At 38.1% G+C, this 24,975-nt stretch overlaps 1 protein-coding gene across 2 annotated transcripts in view; it reads left to right on the forward strand.

The window, feature by feature from the left end:
• The window catches only part of gramd4a (GRAM domain containing 4a), a 37,989-nt gene that overhangs the window by 10,879 nt on the left and 2,135 nt on the right, over nt 1-24,975 (forward strand). Inside the window, exons 3-15 of one of the 2 annotated variants that reach the window (XM_086146984.1) lie at nt 2,031-2,151; nt 15,467-15,587; nt 18,212-18,273; nt 19,800-19,935; nt 20,389-20,414; nt 20,736-20,827; nt 21,308-21,399; nt 21,902-21,950; nt 22,043-22,114; nt 22,198-22,241; nt 22,357-22,466; nt 23,641-23,795; nt 24,611-24,628. In XM_086146984.1, the coding sequence (XP_086003110.1) occupies nt 2,031-2,151; nt 15,467-15,587; nt 18,212-18,273; nt 19,800-19,935; nt 20,389-20,414; nt 20,736-20,827; nt 21,308-21,399; nt 21,902-21,950; nt 22,043-22,114; nt 22,198-22,241; nt 22,357-22,466; nt 23,641-23,795; nt 24,611-24,628 (1,098 nt within the window). The remainder of the gene's footprint in view (nt 1-2,030; nt 2,152-15,466; nt 15,588-18,211; nt 18,274-19,799; nt 19,936-20,388; nt 20,415-20,735; nt 20,828-21,307; nt 21,400-21,901; nt 21,951-22,042; nt 22,115-22,197; nt 22,242-22,356; nt 22,467-23,640; nt 23,796-24,610; nt 24,629-24,975) is intronic. The other variant, XM_086146985.1, reaches the window with a different exon arrangement.

Genomic DNA, 24,975 nt, shown 5'->3' on the forward strand with positions numbered 1-24,975 from the left:
ATTTTTTTTTCTTCAATCATTTTTCAGGTATTTGGAAAATTCTTAAAAAGAATTACCTGGCTGATACGTATATTATGCATTGCAACCAAATTATCCTTTAGTTTTTTGTGTCATGATCAAACGTTGTCATCTGTAGTTTTGAATAAATGTGTTCACTGCTGTGCAGCTGCTTGTTTATTTTGATGCCATGCATTTTTTAAGCTTGAAAAGGAAGTTACATAATTTGTCAGATCGGTCAACCGATATACTTGGAGCTCTTCTCTTTTGATAGTGACATTAGCTGCAAATTGCACCTGTAGTCAGATCCAGACTTATTGTAATAGTCTAACATTGATAAATCGTGTTTGTGTGTAAAAGGCATCCATAGAGCGATGCTGCAGTATATAGGGCATCTTTAAAGATTCATGCAGAGGTTGGGCAAAATAAACCACTGAATCTGAACAATAATGGAGTAGTACAAGAGCAGTATGAAAGCAATGTCAAATGGGTTTTAAATTAAGTAGTTATGCAGGCAATGACAGACAGCAGAGAGATATTTACTGCCTCCTCCAAGGATTTCAAATGACTTACCAAAGAAAAGTTAAACAAAATCGAAACTTAACAAAGGAGATTCCTTTTAGAATGTGTGTGTGTGTAAACTTAGACCTTACATGAACTTAAGCAGAGTCCCTGCCAAAATGTTGAAGCAGTGAGTAAGTGTGAATTCAATTACAAATAGTATCACAGAGCTGTTGTTTTCTAACTCCCATTAGGTGATAATATTAATTAGTTGGCATACATCATTCATCTTTAGCATGTCTACTGAAAACCTGAAAGTAGGTTTTAATTTCAGACATATTCATCGTTAGTCCAAACAAAAATTGTTTCACAGCAGAACCCTGCCACAGAGAGAGTAGGAGGACAAGCACCGTAATTATCAGTTGATACATTTTCTAGGATGATGTGAAGGCATGACCTACTTTTAATTACCAGGAGGGTTAAGACTGACAACCACCGTAACGTTAATTTCTGATTATGTGAAATCTTTTAGGTAAAAATCTGGGACACTGATAAGAAGCATTAAAATGATGTTGGTTGTGCAATAGATGGGAGAACCCCTGCAACTCCATCGACCAATTCTATCATCTCATTGATGTCCTCCCCTCCCATCTTTCTCCCATTTCATCTGCCTCTTCAAATTCAACTATCCTTACATCCTTATGCAACATTCTCCGTTACACATTTACAGAAGATGTACCAGTTTATCCCAAGTTGTCCTTTATTCAGCAAAACTATATCGATATTTCTTCGGGTGTCTCTCTACCCTTCTCTCAGGTTAAGCATTGGCTTGTTCATAAAAATTATATTTTAAATATTTTTCAGCTCACGGTCAGTTTTGTGGTGTCATGTTCTCCCTCCCTTGCTCTCTTTTATTCTCCATGGCACATCATCTTAAGTCACTGCAGCAGAGAAATGCCAGCACTCGAGCCATGTTGGTTGTTGTCGGGGAGAAGATACTGCAGTGTGTGTGTGTGTGTGTGTGTGTGTGTGTGTGTGTGTGTGTGTGTGTGTGTGTGTGTGTGTGTGTGTGTGCGTGTGTGTGTGCGTGTGTGTTAGTCTCTTAAAGGACCCCAGCTGTAGTGAAGCACATCAACCTGCAGTCCTCGTCATCAGCCTGCACAGCCGTCCCTTGCACAGCCGTCTTCTGTAAAAGCTGTGTTCCTTGTAATGTGTGTGTGCGTGTATGTATGTGATGGATTTAAAGCCCCGAGTCATATGTATTTGAGTCATCACTCTCGCTGTATTCAGAAGAGGGGATCCCCCTCTTTTTCACCTTCTTGATCCTTCTTTCTCACTCTATCTGGACTTCTACTGCGTGAGGAGACGTAAGCGTGAGTCATGGAGTGTGCCAATGTGTCAGTTCTTTGTTTGCTTTTTTTTTTTCTTCTCAGTCATATTGGATGTCCCAGCTAGAGCAAGAGAGAGTCTGTGTGTTTCTTTGCGTTGTAATTTTAAATTTAAATCTGAAATCTGTGTTTGGCCATGCACAGGCAGGTTCAGGGTCACCCACCATGGCTGCAGCCATTCAGGAATTCCAGAGATCGGAGTCAGACCGACTGAATGAAGTGAAAGGTCACTTGGAAATTGCCTTACTGGAGAAACACTTTCTACGTAAGTATGCAAAGATACACACACACACACATGCACATACGCTCACACTTCCTCATAGGCCTGGACCAGATTACATTTTGAGATAATGTCTTGTCTTCTGCAAAGGCCCTTTGAGCAAGTGTCACTTTTTTGTTATGTTTTGTGTTTCTGGTACAATAAAGTGTTTGAGGAGTGAATGTTTTGAAAGGCATATAATTGGGAAATTCTGTGATATTGAAGACTGGACCTTTTAAAAACCTCACACTCAATGTGGAAGCTTTGCAAAGTGCTGATTCTCACCGTAACCGATTGCTTCATTCTGTCATTAATCTGCTCACCCCCCGCTCTTATTTTCAGAAGGCTTTATTAGATATCAGATAGGTTGCATTTGTGGATGTCTGAACAAGCAGTTTTGGCACCAAATTGAAATTGCATTGATAGCGTGGATGAAACAGAGCTGTGGGGTTAAAAAACTACAAATAGTTAGTTTCACACCCGAACGTTTTGTTTGACATAGGGGATAAGAGGAAGATGGAAGAAATAAAATCGTGGCTACATTATCTTGCAGAAGAAATTCATTTAAAGCCCCCTAATTTCCATACATAAATCAATCTCCTCTCTCTTTCCATATTGTTAAAAAGCAGTGAAAAGATTGGGGCTGTGTAGCTTCTATTTCATTTCAAGATTGCTCTGACTACAGACGTGAGCTGCTCTGTCTGAGTTTACACACAAGCATTTAGTGATTGAACAGTGGTTCACATTATCATGCTTAATGTTTGAATTGGTGGTATTTGTCTGGTTTAGTATTCCAAAATTTTTATCTTTTTTTTGCAAAATCTTAGAGAAAGTTGTTAAAATTATTAAATTTAGTCAGGTATCCTCTTCATTTGTCTTATATTGCCATTGGTCCAGCTCTTATTATCCATTTCAGATGTAAATCTGTTAGTCGGCAAGCACTGTTTAAATCTCTGAAATGTAATTTACAGAGAACAATGAATTAATAAATATTGATTGCTGGATGTGAGGCAGTAATGTAATCTAAAAATTTGGAGTGGGCTATAAGCTAAGAATGACCAGAGTTTGACCCTGAAATTACACCGGCAGCGTAACAGAATTGAGCTGCTGATGAGTTGTTTGTAATTAATTTCCCACAAGAGAGGCTCATCAGGATGCAGTGGTTCGGAAATCACGCAATAAATCTTTCATCTACTGTTTTTGCCTTTGTACCCTGCATTCAGGGGGCAGAGTAAAAAAACACTCCAAATCGCTGAAAACATGCACCCGATCATGTACGGAAATGTTTATTTCTCTAAATCAGATTAGTTAATATGCAGTGAGCTAAGATTTTTTTTTCATCGTTTTTTTTTTTATCATCATAAATAAATAAAGATGGGTTCTGTATGACAACACATGACTGGACTTATGCAATAGGGCCAAGTAATATATCTATTAGATATTTGTGTCCCATGAAATTAGATTGTTGACATTTTATATAAAATTTATGATTACATAATGTTACTGTCTACGTACAGACACACATCCTTGTCTGTGGGGAGAAAACAATGTTGGCTTTCTTGTTCTATGCTTCTGACAAGCTTAAGCAGCTATCATGGTACATATTAAAAAAAGACCTACATTATAAATATTTTTCCATATCTTCAGCGTTTATGTGAAATTCACTACCGATACGTCTCCACCAAATGCTCGGCCTCTGTTGTGTGCACCCTGCTTTAATTATCCTCAATCTCAGCAATACACATTTAAAAGCATGTCTAACCTGGTATCCAGTGAAGAGTACTGGTTGTTCTGTACCATGCAAAACATTGACAGTCTTGTGGCGTTTAATGGACTGTGATCCCCCATTGCCTTTTTAGCTGTGTATCTATTAAAAAGAGAGTAAGAGAAAGGGGGAGTGTGATTGAGAATACCTCAGGCTATGTCCCCTCCTATAATGCCTGCATCGGAGCTAAAAGGACAGGCTTTATTGTCACACTGTCAACATGCTAACTGGACGAGCCCCCCTGTGCACGAAACTGTCCTTCATCCTGTTTGCCCATTCCTTGCTTCTATTTGGTTTCCCTGCTCTTTATTTTTTCTCCCCTCCCCCTTTTAAAAATACTCTCAGAGCTTTATTTGCACTTTTCTCTTTTGCAACCTCACTGAATTGCTCCTTCTGGTTTCAGCAACCATTCCCATACTTTTCATCTCTTAATCACTTCCAACCTTGGTTCTTCACATTCCATGTCACTTTATTTTGTCTTTTAATCCTCTCTGTCACAAAAAAGACTATTGTGGTCATGTGGGCTTTTCTGTTTCCAGATAGAGGTGTGCACTCAATCAACCAAGTTACGCAGCTACGGCATATAGTTGAGAATAGACTTGTCATCATTATTGTGCCAAAGATGGCTGCCACTTGGCATTTTCAAAGGCATGGGAAAATCTTTATTTCTGGTTAATTATGTCAGGAAACAGCAATGGTATTAGTGGGCAGTGTTACTGTTGTTGTTTTTGTTTTTATTTGTTTTAACCAAAGCTTCCCAAAGTTGTTGCGTTCGTAATGCTGCAGTCATCATTATTTCTACATTTCCTCTCCCCCTCTCACTCTCCACTATCCATGTCATACATCTCCGTGTATGGTCCCGTCTCTGACTGGTGCGATTGTACGTTGGGGAGTGCTGAAGCATGCTAATCCATTAGAACCTAATGAGTAAATCTGTGCCCTGCATTCTCAGTTAGTGTGCATTCTGTTATTAATTTTTCCACTTAGACTGTCCTCAGCTTTCCTGCCATTTGTGCTGGCATCTCAAAATAACATTTAAAGTGCATGCAATTTTTGAATCAGCTTGCCTTAGAAAATGTATATCCATCGGCTATGCATTGAGTCTGCTGCTTGTTTCAAGTAATCAGATTAGCCATGGAGAAATAACAAGTTATATGTCTTATGTAAGGGCTTTACTGGAGCAAGGGTAATATAAAGAAATGACATGCCATCCTATGAGAAAACTAGACAGTGGTTGTGTAAGAATTTGTGAACAATAACAGTATCTAGCAATGATCCCAGTTCTGAACCAGCATGTATCCAAACGTGGTTGGTTTGGCTTGCCACTAACCTCATCATTATCTGTTTGTCAGTGCTAATGGTTTGATGTGCAGTGGGCATTATCCTGTTCCTATCAATCTCTGAATAAGATTTGCTTATACCTAATTAATTTAATATTTCCCAAGCAGGAACAACTGCTGAGTTTATTAATAGTTTCCTCATTTTCTGCAGGTTTGGGTCATAAATGAAGCCTACACACATTTTCCATGCTATCTCACTCTCACTTGTTCAATTTTGATAAGACATGTTGCAATCAGTGTGATGATTTTTTTGAGCATGATTGAAAAGCCAAAAAAGTTATGGGAGGATGAATTTATAGTCAAAATAGGTGTTGGCCTTATATGAAAATCTGCCACTTAATTTGTCATTGCCAAACAAAATACTTAGCTCACAAGTATGGCTGAGATCCAAACTTTTTTTTTCTTCTTAAACTCAGGTGGGCTTCTCCTCTTAGGGTTCAGTGGATTTTAGGATGATTGTTCAGTGTGTGTACTTCTCAAGTTAAATCATAAGCAATGTTTGATGAATGACAGAGTAAGCAGAGAATTGTTACCCTTACCCTCTGTTGTTTCAACTAATAATTAAATGTTATCTGATGCCTAATTGCGATGTCTGTCTTGGGATCATATGGTGGAGAATCTGTTCTGTTTCCCAGTTTGCATATTTATTTTATAAGGAATCTGACCACAGTTTTCCTGAGCGATTGTTCTGCGATAGATTTATGGCAAGGGGCATAAAAGCAGATGAATATATCAAGTGATATGTATTGTGACAAAGGGGTGAGTCATAGGCAATCACTTCATTTATTGTAAATATAAGTACTGGCCTTATTGTAATTTCCTTTAACAGTGTTTTTTTTTTTTATTTCCCTTTTCCCCTTTTTCTTTTTTTTGCAGTTGTCTTGTTTTTTTTTTAAGATGTTACACACATCCCTCTCTTTGCATCAAAATTTTGTTTGTGTTGCACACGGCTTTGTTTATTTTTACTTCTCTCATTCCCAATACCTTTTGGGAGTATTGCAGTAGTGGTGATGTAATAATATGAGCGTTAGAGTAAAAGTGAGGCTATCCTTTTTAAGGTCATGAATCGAAGGTCACTGCAGGGGAACAGTGTGCCGTGTGCTCTACTGTGACTGACTGATCAATATGGTGTCCTCGCTGCCGTCCTACTTTACACTCGAACGAGAAATATACTGGCGTGACAAACACATTGAGGCTATCCAGCAGCAGGACAAATCCAACACGTAAAAAGATATTTAGCAGAAAGTGCTAAGTAAAAACTTCCTCCAATATGTAGATATGAAACCAAGATTGATAGCGACAATGGAGAGGAAGAAATTATCCATTTTAAACTTTACTATCCCCCTCCATCAAATATTTTCTGGGCCTGATTCTATCTCAATTCCTCTGAACTAGGCAAATCCTTGAATGACCTATGTTCAGATAGCAACAGACTGTATGCAGTTTTAAAATACATCCAGCACACTGAAATAAAAGTGATGTACTCTGACTTTTGATGTGGGACTTTTGGAAATTTGACTGAAATTTTCCCTGGAAGATCTCATAAGAGGATCTTCCTGGCTTAAGTAAAAGAAATAAATGCAAAAATAATAAAGGATCACACCATCACATTTGTCATAAAACTCAAGTCTTCCATAATTCAATCTTAAAGTCATGTATTTAAAGATATGAAATATAATTATCTGAAAAAAAATATGATTATTTGCTATAAGTGTCCCGAAAACATTTATTTACAGATGATGTGCTCGAATGTTGTGGGGAAAATGAAAACCTACTCATTGTCTTCCTCTTCTCCTCCTTTTGGCTTTTCCCTTCAGGGGCCACAGCGAAATCAACCTTCTCCATCTTCTCATCTGCTTTCCTCACTTCACTTTTACCAATCTCTGCCACTTTGTGGTCTACAATAGTCACCTTTATACCATTGCCTGTACTCCCTGTACTCCTGTCTGTTCTCTTCAGTCCCCTCAGTGTCCCACTTCTTCTTTGCAAACCACTTTCTTTGTATATACTCCTGCACTTCCTCATTCCACCACCAAGTCTCTTTATCTACTTTCCTTCCAGATGAGTACTCTCTTATCTGTCTCCTTGATAACATTAGCTGTAGTTGTTCAATCATCTGGAAGCTCTCTCTGACCACGCAGACCACCATACAACCCTCCTCCCTTTTCAGCTTCCACCACTTTGTCCTCTGCCCTGCCTTTGTCCTCTTGATCTTCCTTGTCACCAGTCATCCTACAAACCAGGATCCTATGCTGTCTGGCTTCACTCTCAACTACAACTACTTTGCAGTCACTGATCTCTGTCAGGTTACCTCGTCTATACATGATGTGGTCTCCCCGTGTGCTCCTACCTCCACTCTTATAAGTTACCCTATGTACCTTTCTTTTCTGGAAAGAAGTGTTCACTACAGCCATTTCCATACTTCTGCAAAGTCTACCACCATCTGTCCTTCTGCTTTCCTACCCTGTATACCAAATTTCCCCATCACTTCTTTATCCCCTCTATTGCCTGCACCAACCCGCCAATTGCACCAATTACTACTCTCTCATCTGTGAGTATATTCTGCATCACCTCATCTAACTCATTCCAGAACTTCTCCTTCTCCTCAAACTCACATTCAACCTGTGGGGCATAGCCACTGACAACATTTAGCATCACATCTTCAATTTCCAGTTTCAGACTCATAAGTCTAGCTGACATTATTTTCACCTCCAGAACATTCCTAACAAACTCCTCCTTCAAGATAACTCCTACTCCATTTACCTTCCTGTCAGTACCATGCTAGTACAACTGGTCTCCTGGACACAGTATATCCATCTTCCTTCTCCGCATCATGTCGACCAACTGTCTACCTTTTCCTGTGATAGTCCCGATATTCAAAGTTCCTACTCTCAGTCCTCAGTCTTGCCTTTCCTCTTCCTTCTCTGCTTCTGAACATGTCTTCCTCCTCTCCTTCTTTGACTTAAAGTATCCCAGTTTCAACCGTCATTGGTGCCGATGACCCACAGGGCACCAATAGCGGTTGTTGTTGTTAAGTCCTGGCCTCGCGCGATCTGATATGAAATTGTTAGATTTGGTTCGCATGTTTGGTTTTGGCAGATGTTTTACGCAGGATGCCTTTCTTGACGCAACCCTCTGCATTTATGCAGGCTTGCTCAGGGAGACACTTGTCCATGCCCCCCCGAGGCTGGCTCAGGGAGACACTGGCCTGTGCTGCCCTGAGGCTGCATTGAAAACCCACTCATTGTATTTATTGATATTTCTGTTTCATAGCAGAATGTATTAGGATAGCCAGTTTTCTTTTTCATTCTGTCAACTATGCTTTCTGACTTTTACTGTGTTACACGCTCAACAGTTTGAGAAGTGTTTAGTCAATATTCAGTAAATGTAGCAGACTGAATTTTAATGCAACAGGTGGTCATGTGGGAAGAGAGCTTTTGGTTCAGTCTTTTGATGAGATGGCATTTCAACAGTTCTGAATGTGCTAATGCTTGATCTGCACTTAATGTAAACACATATGATACCATTTATACTCTTGTGTTGCTTGAACCTTCGGCTGAACCATGGCTTGGTCTTTGGCGCTCAGAAGAGATTGCAGTCTCAGCTGGGTAGCTATCATGTAATATTATTTATAACATAATTATGTTCTCCAAACAAGTACATGCGGTCTTCCATGCTGACAGATCATTGGATTATAGAACATATTTTATCGAAAGTATTGGTTGCATGCTCATTTTTCTTGCATTATACGAACATCAACACATCCATGTAACTGATCTGGATGGCTGGCAGTGCTCCCCCACCCACTGCCTGAGAAGGAGTTTGGCTCTATGCCCTAGAAACAAGATTTAAAGAGATAAAAGAAGGAAAGACCACACATTTTTTTTTTGTTTGTTTTTTTTTAGCATTTTCTTATTTTGCATAAAGACTGTAAAGATTGAAAACGTGAAGTTAGCTGCTGTGGGAGAAGAGGGTACAGAGAATAGGTTTAGATGGAGGAGATGGCTATTGTGACCCTTGAAAGGAGCAGCCAGAAGAATAAGCAGAAGAGGACTGCCAAAGATTGAGATTTGCCTGTAAAGTCAGCATAATATTTTGGAAAACATAAAAACAAGAAATAGAGAAATCAGGACAGTCAGAGATACTTGGGCTAGAGTAGGAGACAGGAGGCCACAAAAACCTACAAAGGAAAGACAATAAAGGCTTGTATGTATGTATGGATACATTTTTTTCAGTTATTTTACAGTCTGAATTAAACTAGAGTTAAAACCTCCTTAACTGCTATTTTGGAGCAAACATCTATTAATGTTTGGTCTTTAGCTCTTGTATGTCTTACATTTAAGTGAAAATATGTTAAGTGAAAATATGTTGATGGATATGCATGTAAATTCCTGTAATTCTGAAATAAAGACTAATTGTTTGCATGGCATGGTTGCAGTCCAGTATGACTCTATTTTTACATGGGTTTACAAACTTAATAAAAAAAAAATAATTTTTTTTTTGTTTTTTTTTACATCATCCTCTAAAGATGGGAAACTAAAGGAGTTTTGCAAATAATCAAATAATATCTGAAAAAATGAAACCTAATATTGAATCTCTGAATATCAAGCATACATTATAGTCTGTTAGTCTGTCTCCCTTGCTCTATGTCCTAAAACCAAAAAACAATGTACGTATGCTCCTGTTAATGAAAATATAAAGCATGTGACTGATATGCCTGTTCGTTTTTATGAGGTTTAGACTTTTTTTTGCTTTTGCAATCTTAATGGTGTCCTTGTGTCCTGTTGAAAACCTCTTTCTTTCTGTCTCTTACTTCTTTCAAAGTTCATTGTTTTTCATCAAGTAAGGGATGCGTAATATTTCTTTTGATTACTTAATCAACTGACTTGTCCAGTTCAGGGACTGAACAGAGGCAATGAAGCTCAACCTTGGGTTCTACTAAAGTCAATCAATGTTGTGGCACATACTGTGAAGACTGGGTACAATGAGTCTCCAACGTGAATTGGCCAATTCTCTCCCTCTCTTCGCGTTTTCTTTCTCTGAAACCTCATGCCCCCACCTTCGTTTAATGAAAAGAGCCATTGTCTGTAGCCTGGATTGAAAAACTCGCTCAGTACTTTTCCTTTGACGTCTTAGTAAACGTTGCTTGTTAGATGAAAAGGGATTTGCAGTGCTTGCATATGACTAGTGCAGTATTTCCATAAATGTCACACGTATCTGCACAGCTCTCATTTATATACCAAAAACTTACTGATACTTGTGTAAAAGTACAGACCTTATGAACGTTAATACCAAAACGTGTGTGTGTGTGCGTGTGTGTGTATTTTGTTATTGACTGCTCCTGTGTACTGATAAATCTCAGATTCCAGGCCCTCTTAATCTGCTGGCCACCAGGCAAAGCCCCACCTCTCTGTACCTCCACTACCCTCCTCTTTCTACCCCGAGCCCAACACTCAGTGCAGCTCGGGTCACTGACCTTCACTCAGTGTGTGGAAACCCATCAGAATAGTGTTGTTGGTTGCTAGTGACAGATTAGCCCAAAGGAGTCTTTGGTTTGCGTCTGAGTAGATCATTTTGACATGGCACCTATCTAAAGTTATGAAAAAGTTTGAGGACATTTGAGATTAGCCAAGTTAGCCAAGGGTCCCAGAAAAGGAGGTTATCTAGGAGAGTCTGCAGTTGTGGCTCGATTTCAAGAAAGAGACAAGGCGGCCACTCTGCCATCTTGCTCTGGCTTGAGTGCCCTGGGGACAGGGCAGCAACAGAGACGGATGGGCGTGTGCAAGGTGGAGGACTTCAGCGTTGACAGCTTTGAGCTTCTTTACAGTGGAACTATTGATAAGATCAAGAGCCACAAAAGTAACCTCAACCTAAGTAAGTTTGTACCCTTGCCTCAGTTGGTTAAACCAGTTAACTTTAAAATGCAAAATCAATTTATGTAAACTTTCCTATCTGATTTGACAGCAAAACCACCATAAAATCACCATAAAACCATTTAGACTCCAGAAACATACTATTGGAAAGTCTGTCACAAAAATATGGATGTATTATTATGTCATAATAAGCTGTACTTTTGGTTTATATTGAGAGGACATCATTTGTGATTTTTTTTTTTGTTCTGGTAGGTCAAATTTGAGTCAAGTGGCAATTATTGCGCTGAAAGTGTAGCTGGTGATAGCATATAAGCAGTACTATATAATCTACAAAATCATGTTATTCATGTGCCTCTTTCAATAGCAACTCCTAACAATGCTAAATGTGTGAGAAATGAAATATTTCTTCAGATAAAATAAGTGTAGAAATGTGCTATATAGGAAGAAAGCTTATATTTAAAGGTTGACCATAATACCCTGTTACGGATGTGCGTAGGTTTTGTGGTGTAATGACGTGGGTCTTAGACAAGGTTAATTGTAAGCTTCTGCAGATCATATGGTTCTGTGTAACTGTGCCAGAATCTATGCCACTAACTTGGTACAAGTTTATCTGCATTGACTTTTTTATTCCTTTTGTGTGTTAAATACAACATTACAGATAACATAAAGATTTATTTTATTAAAACCCATACTTTGCTCAAAAAGATCTTGTTCATCATGAATTGTGATTTTTAGATTGGTTATCATCATCATCTTATAGAGGGTGAAAATATCCAATCCAGGGACAATATCGTACTCAATATGCTGTTCATTGATTTTAACATATGTTGTGCATCCATAAACTTCAATGGCAGCATGGCGGCACAGTGGTTAGATCTTCTGCCTCACAGCAAGAAAGTTCCTTGTTCTCTGTAGAGTTTGTATTTTTGAAGGGGTTCCTGTCAGTTTCTCCAGTTTCCTCCAGTCCAAAATTCTTGCAGTGGGTTGTATGTCTTCACATGTGTCAACTGACGACTTGTCAAAAACCATTTGGACAGGCTCCAGGCCCCTTACGACCATGAGTACAGGAAAAGTGGTATAAATAATGTTGAATGAATGAATGAGCTTCAACAAGTTGATTACTCAAACTTAGGTATCTGAACATAATCATGTCTACAGGGATGAAACTTGTCCTGGTACTCCTTTCTACAGAAGTTGAATTTATATTGACCATATAGTCATATAAAGGTTATCGGAGTGTTGGTCCTCTAAACACTGGTTTTCAGTGTTTTGTACAATTGGGTCAGTAGTTGCATGGTGTGGGGAACAGGGTACATAAAAGATGTCTCTCATATGAGATTCAGCAATGGTTGCTGCTTCTTCGTGTCATCTGAGCTGTACTCGGGCACTCAAACCTCCTTGGATTTTTTTGTCTTTTCAAACTCAACATTAAAACATAGTACACGTAAACAACATTTACCCACTGGAATACACTTGTACGCCTTTGTGTTATTTACCATCAAGCTAAAGGGAACTTGGTGACATCTTTGCATCATGATTAATTGCCCCTTAACAGGATCAGTAAATTCTGTCATTTTATTTATTACCATAAAGTGAAATTTGGTTAACTTTCACCAGATTTCTCTTTTGTAGCTTTTTGAGAGATTAGTTTCATGGAAAGCCTGCATGGAAAAGAAGGTCAATGCTATTAAAAGAGACATCTCCTGGCATGGCATTTAGCTAATCCCCCGTCTGTGTTACAGATGAATGGTCTAGTTACCATAGACCTGTGATATGCTAGTCCATGATTGAGATTATATATTTGAGATAATATTCCAATTAGAAATGGTGAATTATTACAATGCAGTGCCATGACACACCTGTGGGGCTACATTGAGTACACTATTAGAAAATGAGCAAGTCACTCGGTCAGGGAAAACCCAAATGTGAAAGAAATAAATGATGAATTGAAGGAAAGTTGCAGTTAAGTAGAAAAGCACTTCAAGGTGAAAGTTGTAGCATCATCAGGTCAAAAACTTTGAGATTAGGTAGAACGTCTTCATCTGTTGTTACATTGCAAAATTACAGGCGTCCAGTTATTTGCACAAAGATGCATGATATATGAAGCCCTACTGTTAAGCCATCACATTCATATTCTACATTCTGTCTTATACATGCGGGCACTTTTGCTTTGCCTACATCATGAAAAATAAAATTTCTTAAACCGACAGTGTAGTTGGAACTACTTCCTTCATTTAGCCAAAATGATTTAGCCAGGCTTAACCTGTAGAGAAAAAGATCAGCCACTCATTGAAGAATCAATTTAGAATATTTAGAGTAAGTAAGCATGATTGATTCTCACATAATTTGAATTCATGCTGTGATGAGATGATGAGATGTACTATTGCTCCCAGGATTGAGAAATGAATGAAAAGTATATGCTAGTTTACAAATGGCTGTAAGATCTCCTGGAACTGAGCAACTGATCCAGTAAGCTGCTTAGTCCAAAGAGACCTTTGGCCAACCTTTCCTTTCTCTGAATCACTCACTCACTCACTCACTCACTCACTCACTCACTCACTCACTCACTCACTCACAAAATCATCTGAAATTCAAATACATAAATACTTGCTACATGGAGCAGATTGAGGGCTAACCATATGTGTACCACTTCTGTGTGCAATTAATTGCATTCTTCATATCCATTAAATAAATATGTATGTCCAAAATCCATGAAAAACCAAAGTGGGAGGTGCATGTTTCAGTGTGTATCTGTGCACATTTCACCTTACTAAATATTCATGTGTACCATCAGTCCTGAAACACTAGACTCAGATGAGAGACCTATGATGTTGCACCCAGGCTTCGAGGGACCTGATACCAGAGACCACTTGATGGTGGAAGACTGACAAAGAGGAACAGTAGGGGAGAAGTGAGGGGAAAACAGAGATCTCTGGCCTGATTAGAAAAGGAATATGAAACCAATGGTGGGACTTAAAAACATTATTGAAAGCCTTGATCATACTGTGGCTACTTTTTTCTTCTTTTTTTTATTTTATTAATTAATTTAGTTTCATTAAGTTACATTTTGGTGAGACCTGCATTGCACTTGATCAGACAGCCGTTGTGTGGTCTCTGAAAAATATTTTAGAGTACATTTGCATAATCATAACTGCAAAATGAAAGGACCAAACACAGAAAAGTATATTTCTATTGTAGTCTTAAAGAATTGTTGAATCCTCCATGGATAGTGATTTCTACTTTTTTTTCAAATTATTAGTTTCCATTTCCAATTTAAACAGGACTATCTGTCTGTAGGATCAAATGAATGATTTGCAGCTGGTTGTTACAAAGTGTTCAGCAATTCAGATGTATGGAAATTACATTTTAACCGGAGCTCAAATATCAACTGATATATCAAATCACAATTCAAAAGACATCTGTTTAAAGCGGCCTTTTCCATCTGATGCCAACTGCTCTGTGACTTTTATTTAATTATTTATTTGGGTTTTTACTTTTATTTATTTATTGATTTTTTTTTAATAGCCACTTTGTCACTTTTAAGATAAACTTTATTCATCCCCACAGGGGAAATTCCTTTGTTCCAGCAGTGTAACAGTTAGAATGTCAAAATATATATATCTATATATATATATGTGTGTATATATAGATATATATATTGAAGATGGTCCAGATTCAGCCCTACCACCGAGCGGGCTTTCCTCACTGTCTTGTTTAGCCTATTGACCTCACCAGTCCTGGCACTGCCATACTGCCAGTTATGGATAGCCAGTCTTTCGGGTGCTGGAGTACAATGGTGCTGGTAGTGGTCATGTCTGTGCTTGGGGGAAGGGGTGGTGGGGTAGGGTGGGTGTCTGTGTTTTTATTTTCATTGTTTCTTTTAAATTTGCATTTTGTTTATATGGATGTGTCAATACAGTGTCCTTGAGTGCTGATTCAGGGACCTGAAATTAAATGTATTATTGTTATTATTGTTATTATCAATTGTATTATTATCTCTGGCAGAATTGTTTAATCCCAAATTGGGATGGTATCTAAAATTTCACGTTTTCAGTCATTTAAAGATTTATTCATTAAAAAAAAAAAAAAAAATCCCAGTATAAGTACATTTCAGGGACAAAGCAATAGAAATTGAAACATGATCACACACAATGTTTGTACCACTATTAGAATTTTAGTTGTCTAATATCATACTCACTACGAGTTGTCTATGAATGTATTCCTAATTAATCATGTCCATGAAAATGTCTGTATCCTGCCCCTAAAAGTTTTAGTTTCCTTGTGCATCATTTAATATTAAAGTCAGACATGCTGATCTTTGGTGTTTCTGTTGTTTTTCACAGAGGAGGAGCTGAGGAAGCTGAGGGAAGAAACCAATGTGGACTCTCTGCGGCAGGAGCTGGAGAGGGAGAGGAGCAAGCGGTTAGATCTTGAGCAGAAGATGAGTGAGGTTATTAAGTCCAGGTGAGATTAGAAAACCTAAACTCGAGTTGAGTGCATGATGAGAGGCTGGACATGTCCCATTTCATGCCAAACAATTCCATGCCCACTTCCAGTCTGTTTGTACATTTATACAGTGGGTCAATCTCAAGTGCAATTTGAAACCAATTAGCAAGCAGTGGGCGTTGATTTTGAAACCCCTCCAACAGTGAGTCAGCTTTACTGCAACAAAAACATGCTTTTGTCACTCAGTACGCAGTCAATAAATGTAATTTCTATCACCAAAAACGAAGGACTACTCCCAACTATGATCAAGTCAAAATTATCATTATATGAGAAAATGTGAATGCCTGACAAGAAACAAATTTAAATGACCACTAGTTGAATGGATATGAAGAAAAGGAAATGCATGAAAAAGACAAAAATGAATTGGTCATCTGAAAACAATAAAAACCTGAACTGATTGAAATCAAATAGTTACATCGTTGCTTCTCAGATAGTGGGGGAGCGGATGGGGTGATGCTTAGGGGCTGCGTGTGACCTCAGTGAACATGCTTATGGTGTAGTATTGGCTCTACAATGTAGGCTTTTTTGCACAAAGCATGCGCATACACAGTACATAGCAGGAAATACGAAGTGCAGTGAACAAACCCATGAAAATATTTAACAGGGATGATAAAAAAGCTGGTGAGAGAGGTGGCTTCGCTGTGAATACGTTGGAAAGACCGTTGTGTTTACTGTGTGGAGAAATGTTGGCAGCAGACAGCATTCAGGCAGATAAATTGAGGCATCACCTAAAGACATTACAGCCCTATTATGCTGATAAGCTGCTAGAGTTTTTTCAGCGAAAACGTGCCAAATATCAGGAACAATCATCCCTTTTTATGAAAGCTACATCAATAAACCAGCGAGCACTGTTATGTTAATAAAGTTATTCTTTGTTGCAAGTTGATCATTATTTCTTTCTTTTTTCTTTTCTCTAATGTTAATAAGGATACAATGTTGTGCAGAGGTGTACATATAACAAATGGATTGACAAATTACACTATTTATAGTTGCGGCAGAGTGGTGAGAAGCATGAAAAGACCAGAAAAAAACCTGACTCTTTGGTACAAAAGGTTTTAAATGCATAATACTAATTGTCATCATCGTCATTTTACGATTACTTTGTCATATTTGTGTATGTGTGTGAGATTTATACTCAGGGTGTCAGTTATAAATAGTCATAGTCTGAAATAGTAGGCAAGGAATTCCACAAGGAAGTATGTTTGTGTTCAATGTAAAGAAAGAGGAGAAAAAAAAGAAAACACACAACACATCATGTGCCTCTCGGTTGCCAAGTGCACCATAGTGCACATAGCCATGTCTGTGTCAGCAAAGACCTGCATCTTGTGACACCTAATGGCCCCTTCATTAAACCAAGGGTGTATGCGTGTGCAAGAGGGGTGATCATGTGATGTTTCTCAGCCTGCCAGTGGGAAATTCCACTAATGCTCTCAAAGTAATATTGTCCAGCAAGTCAGTCTTCAGGGTTGTTGAATGTACTGTTTTACAAGATGTTTATCTTTATTTCATCTATCCTTTTTGTGCTGATTTTAGAAAAATTACATAAATATTTGAATGAACTGTGAGCTTAATTTCAGTTCAAGGCTTTTAAACCTGACATAGAAATTAAAAACTAGATATTCGCACACTATTTAAATAGAATATTACATTGAAAGTATAAATACTTAAAACGAATAGTTGTGTTTTGAAAAAGTGGTTCACTAGTAACTTAACAATCATGATTTTTAACACAGTTGAAGGAAATTGTTTGGCAAATAGTCTAGATTGTATTCTGTTAATGACTGCTCACTGTAGCCTTTGGAAGTTGCTGTGGCACCATACTCTTTTAGGAGAGATTCAGTGGGTTGGATATTGTCCCTCCTCCAAATATTCTTTTCATCTTGTGTGCTGAGAATGATGAGGAAAATGTCAGAACACAGTTAATTTAACCCAAGAGATCTGGGACTGATACAGTTACAAAACACAGGCAAAACTTTTCAGACAACACAGGCCAAAAACTTTTCAGAAAAATTTGGTTGAAATAGATCTACATATTTTTTTGAATTACAGAAGAAAGTACTGTTAACTAAAAATATTAACGCTTACACCTGCCATTTTTTTTAGTTTGTCATCTTTTGCCGTTACATTTTTAAAGTATGAATACTACTATTACTACTACTACAACTACTGCGAATAGTAATAATCATGATAATAATAATATTAATGATAATAATTACATGTAATTATTTCTTGAAAGAAAACAAGCTTGCATACTTTTCTGGAACAAAATGATGCCATTGTGTAAAGACAGAGATACAAATGCATCATGTCTTTAGGCCTCCATCCATTGCTGCAGCTATTCATTTAAAACATTTTGTTTTTTTGACTTTCAACATATGATATAGCAGCTGCTTTAATATTTGAACATTAATATAAGCGTCCTCCACAAAAGTAGGTTGAGATTAACAGCTTTCCTTGGGTCCTTCTCTAAGGGTCCTTTATCTTATGTCCTTGACACTTTTTAAACTTTGTGTGTGAAAACATGTGACCTCATAGAGAAGTGAGACTGACATTTGACATATTTTCTCTTTTGCTTTCCTCAGGCTAGAAGACTCTCCACCGCAACCTCCTCGCAAACAGCAGTCACCCTCTAACAATGGAACAGGTACGAGGAGGGAGGAAGGGCGCAAGAGCGTGGAGGGGAGTGAGTGGGAGTGTCGGGGGCAGTCAGGAAATGAGAAGGGAAGGAAGAGTTGGACATCTTCCGAGTGTGGGAGTAAATAAAGAGGATTGTTGAAGTGAGTGAGAGTACGCATGACGTATGATTTCAGGAATGGTTTCCAGGCTTAGGTGTACCATAAGCCAAAATGGGTTATTCTAGGATATATGATAGTTAAGAATATGTTTATATTTTCATTATGGAGGTTACTGTTACAATGAACCAATAGTCAAGGAGTATCACTGTCCACTGTGTGTGTGTGTGTGTGCGCGCGCGCGCGTGCGTGTGTGTGTACTGAACACTATTTTTGTCATTGTTTGACTTCCACTAAACCCAGGGGGGTAGACAGAGAAAAAGACACTTGATTTAGAAAATGGGTCCCATAGATCACCTCATTTAGGGTAGACACGTTAAACTCTTTTGAGGTGTTCGTTAAATGACAACGTGAACATTGACACAACAAAACAATCATATTTGTCATGTAAAATAAATGTGTTACTTCTTTCACTTCCCATAGCGACATTGTTGTTGATAAGTATTGATTTTATCATCAGCAGAGACAGTATTTCAATGGCTATATTGTTTTCCACAATAAGGTCTGGCTCTGCAGCACTGATACTTGACATGATGAGATGAGATGCACTTTAATGATCCCATGCTTGGGAAATTGTTTGTTTTTATACTTTTATGCTTTCTGTTCATGATGGTCTTTTGATGAAAATAACAGTTAAAATGCTCAAGCAGATTTGAACCCTTGTGAGGGTATATTTTACTTGGATAGAATTTGTCTTTTAACTTGACTATTTCCAAAAGGTTAGAAAGGGATATAGTTACCTGGCCAGCCATAGCTTTTCGGGGAGTGTCTTTCTAGTATAGGCTGTTGGATCCATGATAGCCAATAATAAATCAAAACTCATCTTCACACCATCATCCCAGGTCTTGGCATTGGTTCTTAATTGCATTTTTCCATGTTTGCCTGTTGTATACGCTCCTCTACAACTACAGGATGTACATTTATAGTGCAGGTTAACCTTATCAAAGTAGTTGTTCTTACAACCCCTGATGTTTCTAAATACGTGAGATAATGCTTCTCTCTTGTGTAGATTAGGGTTGGGGTTGGATTGGAATGGCTTAATTTGATAATGCATATGTGGCAAGAATGAATCTTCATCTTGGCTCCCATACAGATTCTACAGTGCTTTATCCATGAGCAAACAGTAAAGCAGTAACAGGCAGCTTGCCTTTTAAATTGTAAGCAGCCTCTGCTGTCAGAGTTAAACAAACACCTTAGAGTCTCTTTATGTATTAACTGTTACTTTCAGTCAATTTATTTCCTTGCAAGTTTAACAAACCTAATCTTGATTCCCAAAACAGTCAAAACCGATTCGGCACTATCCATTTTATTCAGACATCATAATCATTGTTGTATTGTATTCTGGGAATACGGCTCATCTGTTTGTTCTCTGCAACAGATAAACAGCAGAAAGAGGTATGGAGTTCGCGGCTGCAGAAGTGGCTGTATGAGCGCTTTGGAGTTTACATTGAAGACTTCCGCTTCCAGCCCGAGGAAAGCACGGTGGAGGCTGAGGAACCGCTAAGTGCTAAAAGGTGGGTGTAAGCTGCTCTAAAAGGGAACATTTAAGTATCTCTCAACAAGTATTGATCCAACAGTCATTCCATATAGCACTCACCATGAACAATGTCACAGTGGGAGATATTGTTTGTTGTTTTCATTTAAGATCATTTTGTAAATAATGAGGGTGCAGTACATTGATCTAAAATATACAGACAATGTCTTGATAAACCTTACTTGCAAAATGCACTCCACATCTTCTTTGCAGTGTGTTGGATTTTGCACATCCCCAGAGGAAGTTATATCCAAAAACATTAGTTAGGACAGAGGAGGTTTAGCGTTTTGTGTTTTCTACTAGTTATTTCTCTGTTCTTACTTTGCAAGTGTGTTATGTCACGGTCTCCTCCTGTAATTACATCAGTTTGTATTTGTGTGATTGTACATGGTCTATGTATTCATACTTTTCCATCTTCTCTCTTTATATCCAGGTTGACAGAAAATATGAGGCGACTCAGTGAGTAATCCTTTTGCTGTCACTGCATCCATGCTTTTATGGATTGAAATTGCACCTTTGGTAGCTGTAAAAATGTGTGCAAGAAATAGATATTTAAAAACAATTTCATTTTCTGTTAATTTTTAAAATTCAAGATAAAATTTCAATAGATATTCTAGTTTTAGGGGAGATTTATTGTACTTCATTCTGTACATAGAAAGTCATGTTTAATAATTATCATAATCATCATATTATAAATTTACATTTATCAGATTTATTTTACAGTTTTCTGTAAAATGACAGAAAACATGCAGACTCATTTCTCTATTTGTGTTGCTTCAGAGCGAGGAGCCAGACCTGTCACCAACTTTTTAAGGAACCTGTCCGCCTTATCAAATTGGCACTCTGTCTACACCTCAGCTATTGCCTTCATTGTAAGTGGTAATTTTTATAATTGATGGTAAAAAGCTGAAAAGTAAAATATGTTTTATCAATAACAGCAATTCTAGTTGTATCATTTTACAACCATCAAATATCATTGTCAAATTAAGTAGCAGGAAAAATGTCAAAGTGGATTTGGTTAAGAACTCAAGTAGTCTGATCTTTACTTGTATTATATCATCATCAACGTCAATAAATGTGGTCATACCTCCCTGAACTCTTTTTAATTCTATTGTTCACAAATGCCTTTAAAAGCATTACCATTGGCCAATGACTCGGCATCAGAACAATTCTTCTATTGAAGTCTTGACATTGTGTTTTTGTCTTGATTGTAAAGCCATACAATTTTATTTAGTACACCTCTATCAGGTACAAGTGGATGTTATCGTAGTGTTAGTGTTTCTGGTTCTGAAATTGAACTCAAAATGGTCTTTGGAAGTGAAATACGATTAATTCAAGATATTGTGTTGCAGATCTACATGAATGCTGCTTGGCATGGCTGGGCCATTCCCATGTTCCTCTTCCTGGCTATCCTGCGCTTGTCCTTAAATTACCTCATCGCCAGGTAAACCTTGCTTTTTTTTGCTGACTGTTTCGTATCACAGACAGGCCCATGGTGCTTAATCATAGCTCACTGTTCTCTCTGAAAATATTGTATGGGTTTAACCAGAGCAAGTCCAGCGTTGGATATGAGAAATTTTATGAAATATCTGAAGTCAGGCAATGAGACCACTTCAATAGGCAGCACCAGTAGCTTCATTTGATCACAGAGCATCTCAATGTTCGAACTGAAAATCTTTTTCTCTTTCAGCTTTTTAATAAAAGCCTTGCTAAACACTTGAGCCCCAGATTTGCTGCTGAATTTGCATTTATACAGATTTGATATTTCACACAGCAGTCATTCACAATCTGCAAACACCAAAGCCTACATCAAATCTGATTATTATTATGCATTCAGCACATATTGATATTTCTGAAAAATCTCTCTGCCACAAAGGGCGAACATCTCTCCAACTTAAAAAAGTTTCAGGGTACTTTATAAACCATTGTTTTCTTTTGTTTTGTAGAGGTTGGAGGATACAGTGGAGCATCGTGCCTGAGGTCTCTGAGCCCATGGTAAGACACCCTCCCACAGTCTGTTCACTCAAATCAGCTTCAATGAAAAGGTTAACATCAAGTCTCACCAACCTGTTGTTTGCGGTCTTTAGGAGCCTCCAAAGGAAGATTTGACTGTGTCTGAGAAATTCCAGCTTGTACTTGATGTTGCACAGAAAGCACAGGTAATGCCTGCTACTTCAGTATTTATCAAACAGAAATGATTAAGTTACCATGCATATTTTAATAATAAAATCTCTCTTTACAGAACCTTTTTGGTAAAATGGCAGATGTTTTAGAAAAGATAAAGAAGTAAGCTGTATTCTGAACAAAATCTTTGGATCAAATATACAAACATTACATCCATGTTCACACCATATTTACGCAAATATTTCTTTGCTCCTCTGCCCATGTTTGAATTTGTCAGCCTCTTCATGTGGGTGCAGCCAGAGAGCACCAGAAAGCTTTACATCTGCCTATGGATTGCTTTCATCACTTCTTGTGTTATGCCGTACAAACTGATGGGCTTCATGACTGGTGAGATATTCACACAGCCCCAAATTTCCTTGACACACATTTTTTCTATTTCTATTTTTTACCTTAAATAACTAAAAAACACAGTAGCCTGCATTTACATAATATTTGTATAGCTTCTCTTCCCCTTTCTGAGAGGTTGCTTTAAAGCTATATACGGCTATAACGGCTAATATACCTTTTATTATAACTGCTATTTCTTGTAAACAAACTGCTGTTAGCTCTTGAAGTTTGATAGATACAACTCACCAAGGAAAATGCAGACAGACTCATGTGAAAATCTATTTATATTGGTGTTGGTTTGAGCAGCTACCTCAAGTTCTAAACTGCTTGTGTTTTATTCATTTTATCCTTCAAAAGCTTCAGTCAGATACATCTAAAAATATTGTATTGTTACCCTAACAAAATGCTTGTGGCCAATATTTCAGCAGTATTATCCATTCAACTACGGTAACCTCTTTCTCGGAAAGGGCAATATGGGGTAATTATTACTGAATGTACAAAAATAATCAAAATACCTGTTTGACATGAGACAACAGCAGCAACACCCTTGATCTTCAAAGATCAAGAAAAGTTGCCCATGAGGATGCTAATGTGACTGGCTCTGAGATGTCTGCTTTCCTCCCAGTTTCTAACATCAGAACACAGACAAAAGCCTTGCTGTCTCCTTACATAACGTGTTTTGGGGGTTTTCTCTACACACAGCACCGTTGCTGCATATTGCTACAATGTATTACCATAGTTTGTCTCAAGCAAAAAAGGCAATAAAAATTGTCATAATTGTCCAACTAAACTGCCACGTGTGTTCATGACATAGCAGCCAGTTCAGCATAACTGCCCACATCAGCTTTGTTATTATCAACTCATTATTATCAATAACATGTCCCCTGTTTTTCAGACCATGCTGTGGTTAAAAGTCAGCAAACATGAAACGGTATATTTGACTGAATTACAAGCAAAGATTGTCATTCTTAGCAGTAATGGAGACAAGTGTTGGCATATTGTTGGTCCAAAAGGGGGATGATAGTAACATCTCCTCATGCAAAATAAGCGTTTCATCATAAAGTGTCCGAATTTAGAAACCCTAGACTTGAGTGAAAATCCTGAAGGATAAAAACTGATGTACTGGTCGCTACTTGTCACAACAATTAACAACACTTATATCTCTGTTCTTAAGGTTTATATGCTGGCATCAAGTTCTTCATCATAGACTTCCTGTTCAAGAGCTGTCCGAAGTTGCGGGACAAGTATGACACCCCATACATTGTGTGGAACAGCCTCCCCACTGACCCTCAGCTCAAAGAAAGGACTAACGCAACTATGTCTCGACGGGTGAGTAGCAAAACGACACACTCAGCTAGCTTTCTTTGTCAGGTTTTTTTTCCTCACGCAAACATTGTGACAATTTGACATACGATTCATCTGAAAGAAAATAAGTGTTATTTCCACTTGGCTTATCCTGTGTTTGTGCCCATATCCTCCATTTAGGGGGAAAAAGGGTAGTCAGGTAGAACCTATACAGGCCTCATAGTTGAATTCTACTAACCCTACAATTGCAACAGCTGCTGCATCAAAGCTATCACATTCCAATGCAGGAGCCTTTTGTTCAGAAAAGCAAAGGTTTATGTCTAATGAATGTGTGTTCAACAATAGTGGCCTTTTGTTTTCATTTTTTAAAGGAAACACAAGATTCAGTGGATTTGAAAAAGGCTTAAGTTGAATCTGTGAGTGCCTCATGCTGTAGAATCCTATTTTTTGGATTCTTTTTAAGGTCATATGCTGTTATGTTTTTCATCTCTGGGACAGTATAGTTTGTGTCTGCTAGGCAAAAGGCAGAAGGTCCTTTGTGATGTTCCACAACGTGAGATTTATCTTTACAATAATAAACCGCTTGCTAATAAGAACCACCTGCTGCAGTGTCAGACTGCCACCTACAACCTGTGACCTCCCGCTGCAGGCGAGAGAGAAAGAGATCAATAATGTCGCAACCCTGTCAATAACACATTAAAAATCAGCCTTTTGATCCCCCGATCTGCCATTCCCCAAAGGACATAACTGTGTGTGGGTCATATGTCAAACTAATTGTGTGGGCGTGTGTTCGTTACTGTGGCCTCAGTCACAGTGTCATCTTGTTTTTCCTCTCTCAGCCCTCTGCCAGTGAGAAGGTAGGGATACTGGTGTGTCTGACTGTGGTTGCTCCTTCGCCTGGGTGTGCTACTAGCTCACCTCAATCTGCGTCTGTGTGTGCAGTGTGTGACACACCATGGGACTTGCAATAAACGAATGGATCCAAATGTCATTCATTTCATTTTTGAAATACCACTTGTGAATTTTATAGCTGATTAAGATTGCCCATGTGATATTTGGATCTGCTGTCAATGAGGCTTAGTGGGAAAGGAGAAACCATGTTTTGCAAAGTGTTGCACATAGCATCATAAGGTAGACTATTAAATCCTCCCTGTAGCTTTTTGTGGCTGAAAATGTCATATTTTTGTTGTGTTTTTTGAAAAGT

This window comes from Fistularia commersonii, chromosome 5, assembly GCF_037954325.1.
Source record: "Fistularia commersonii isolate RoL2024-O1a breed Wild chromosome 5, RoL_Fcom_v1.0, whole genome shotgun sequence".
Taxonomy (NCBI): domain Eukaryota; kingdom Metazoa; phylum Chordata; class Actinopteri; order Syngnathiformes; family Fistulariidae; genus Fistularia; species Fistularia commersonii.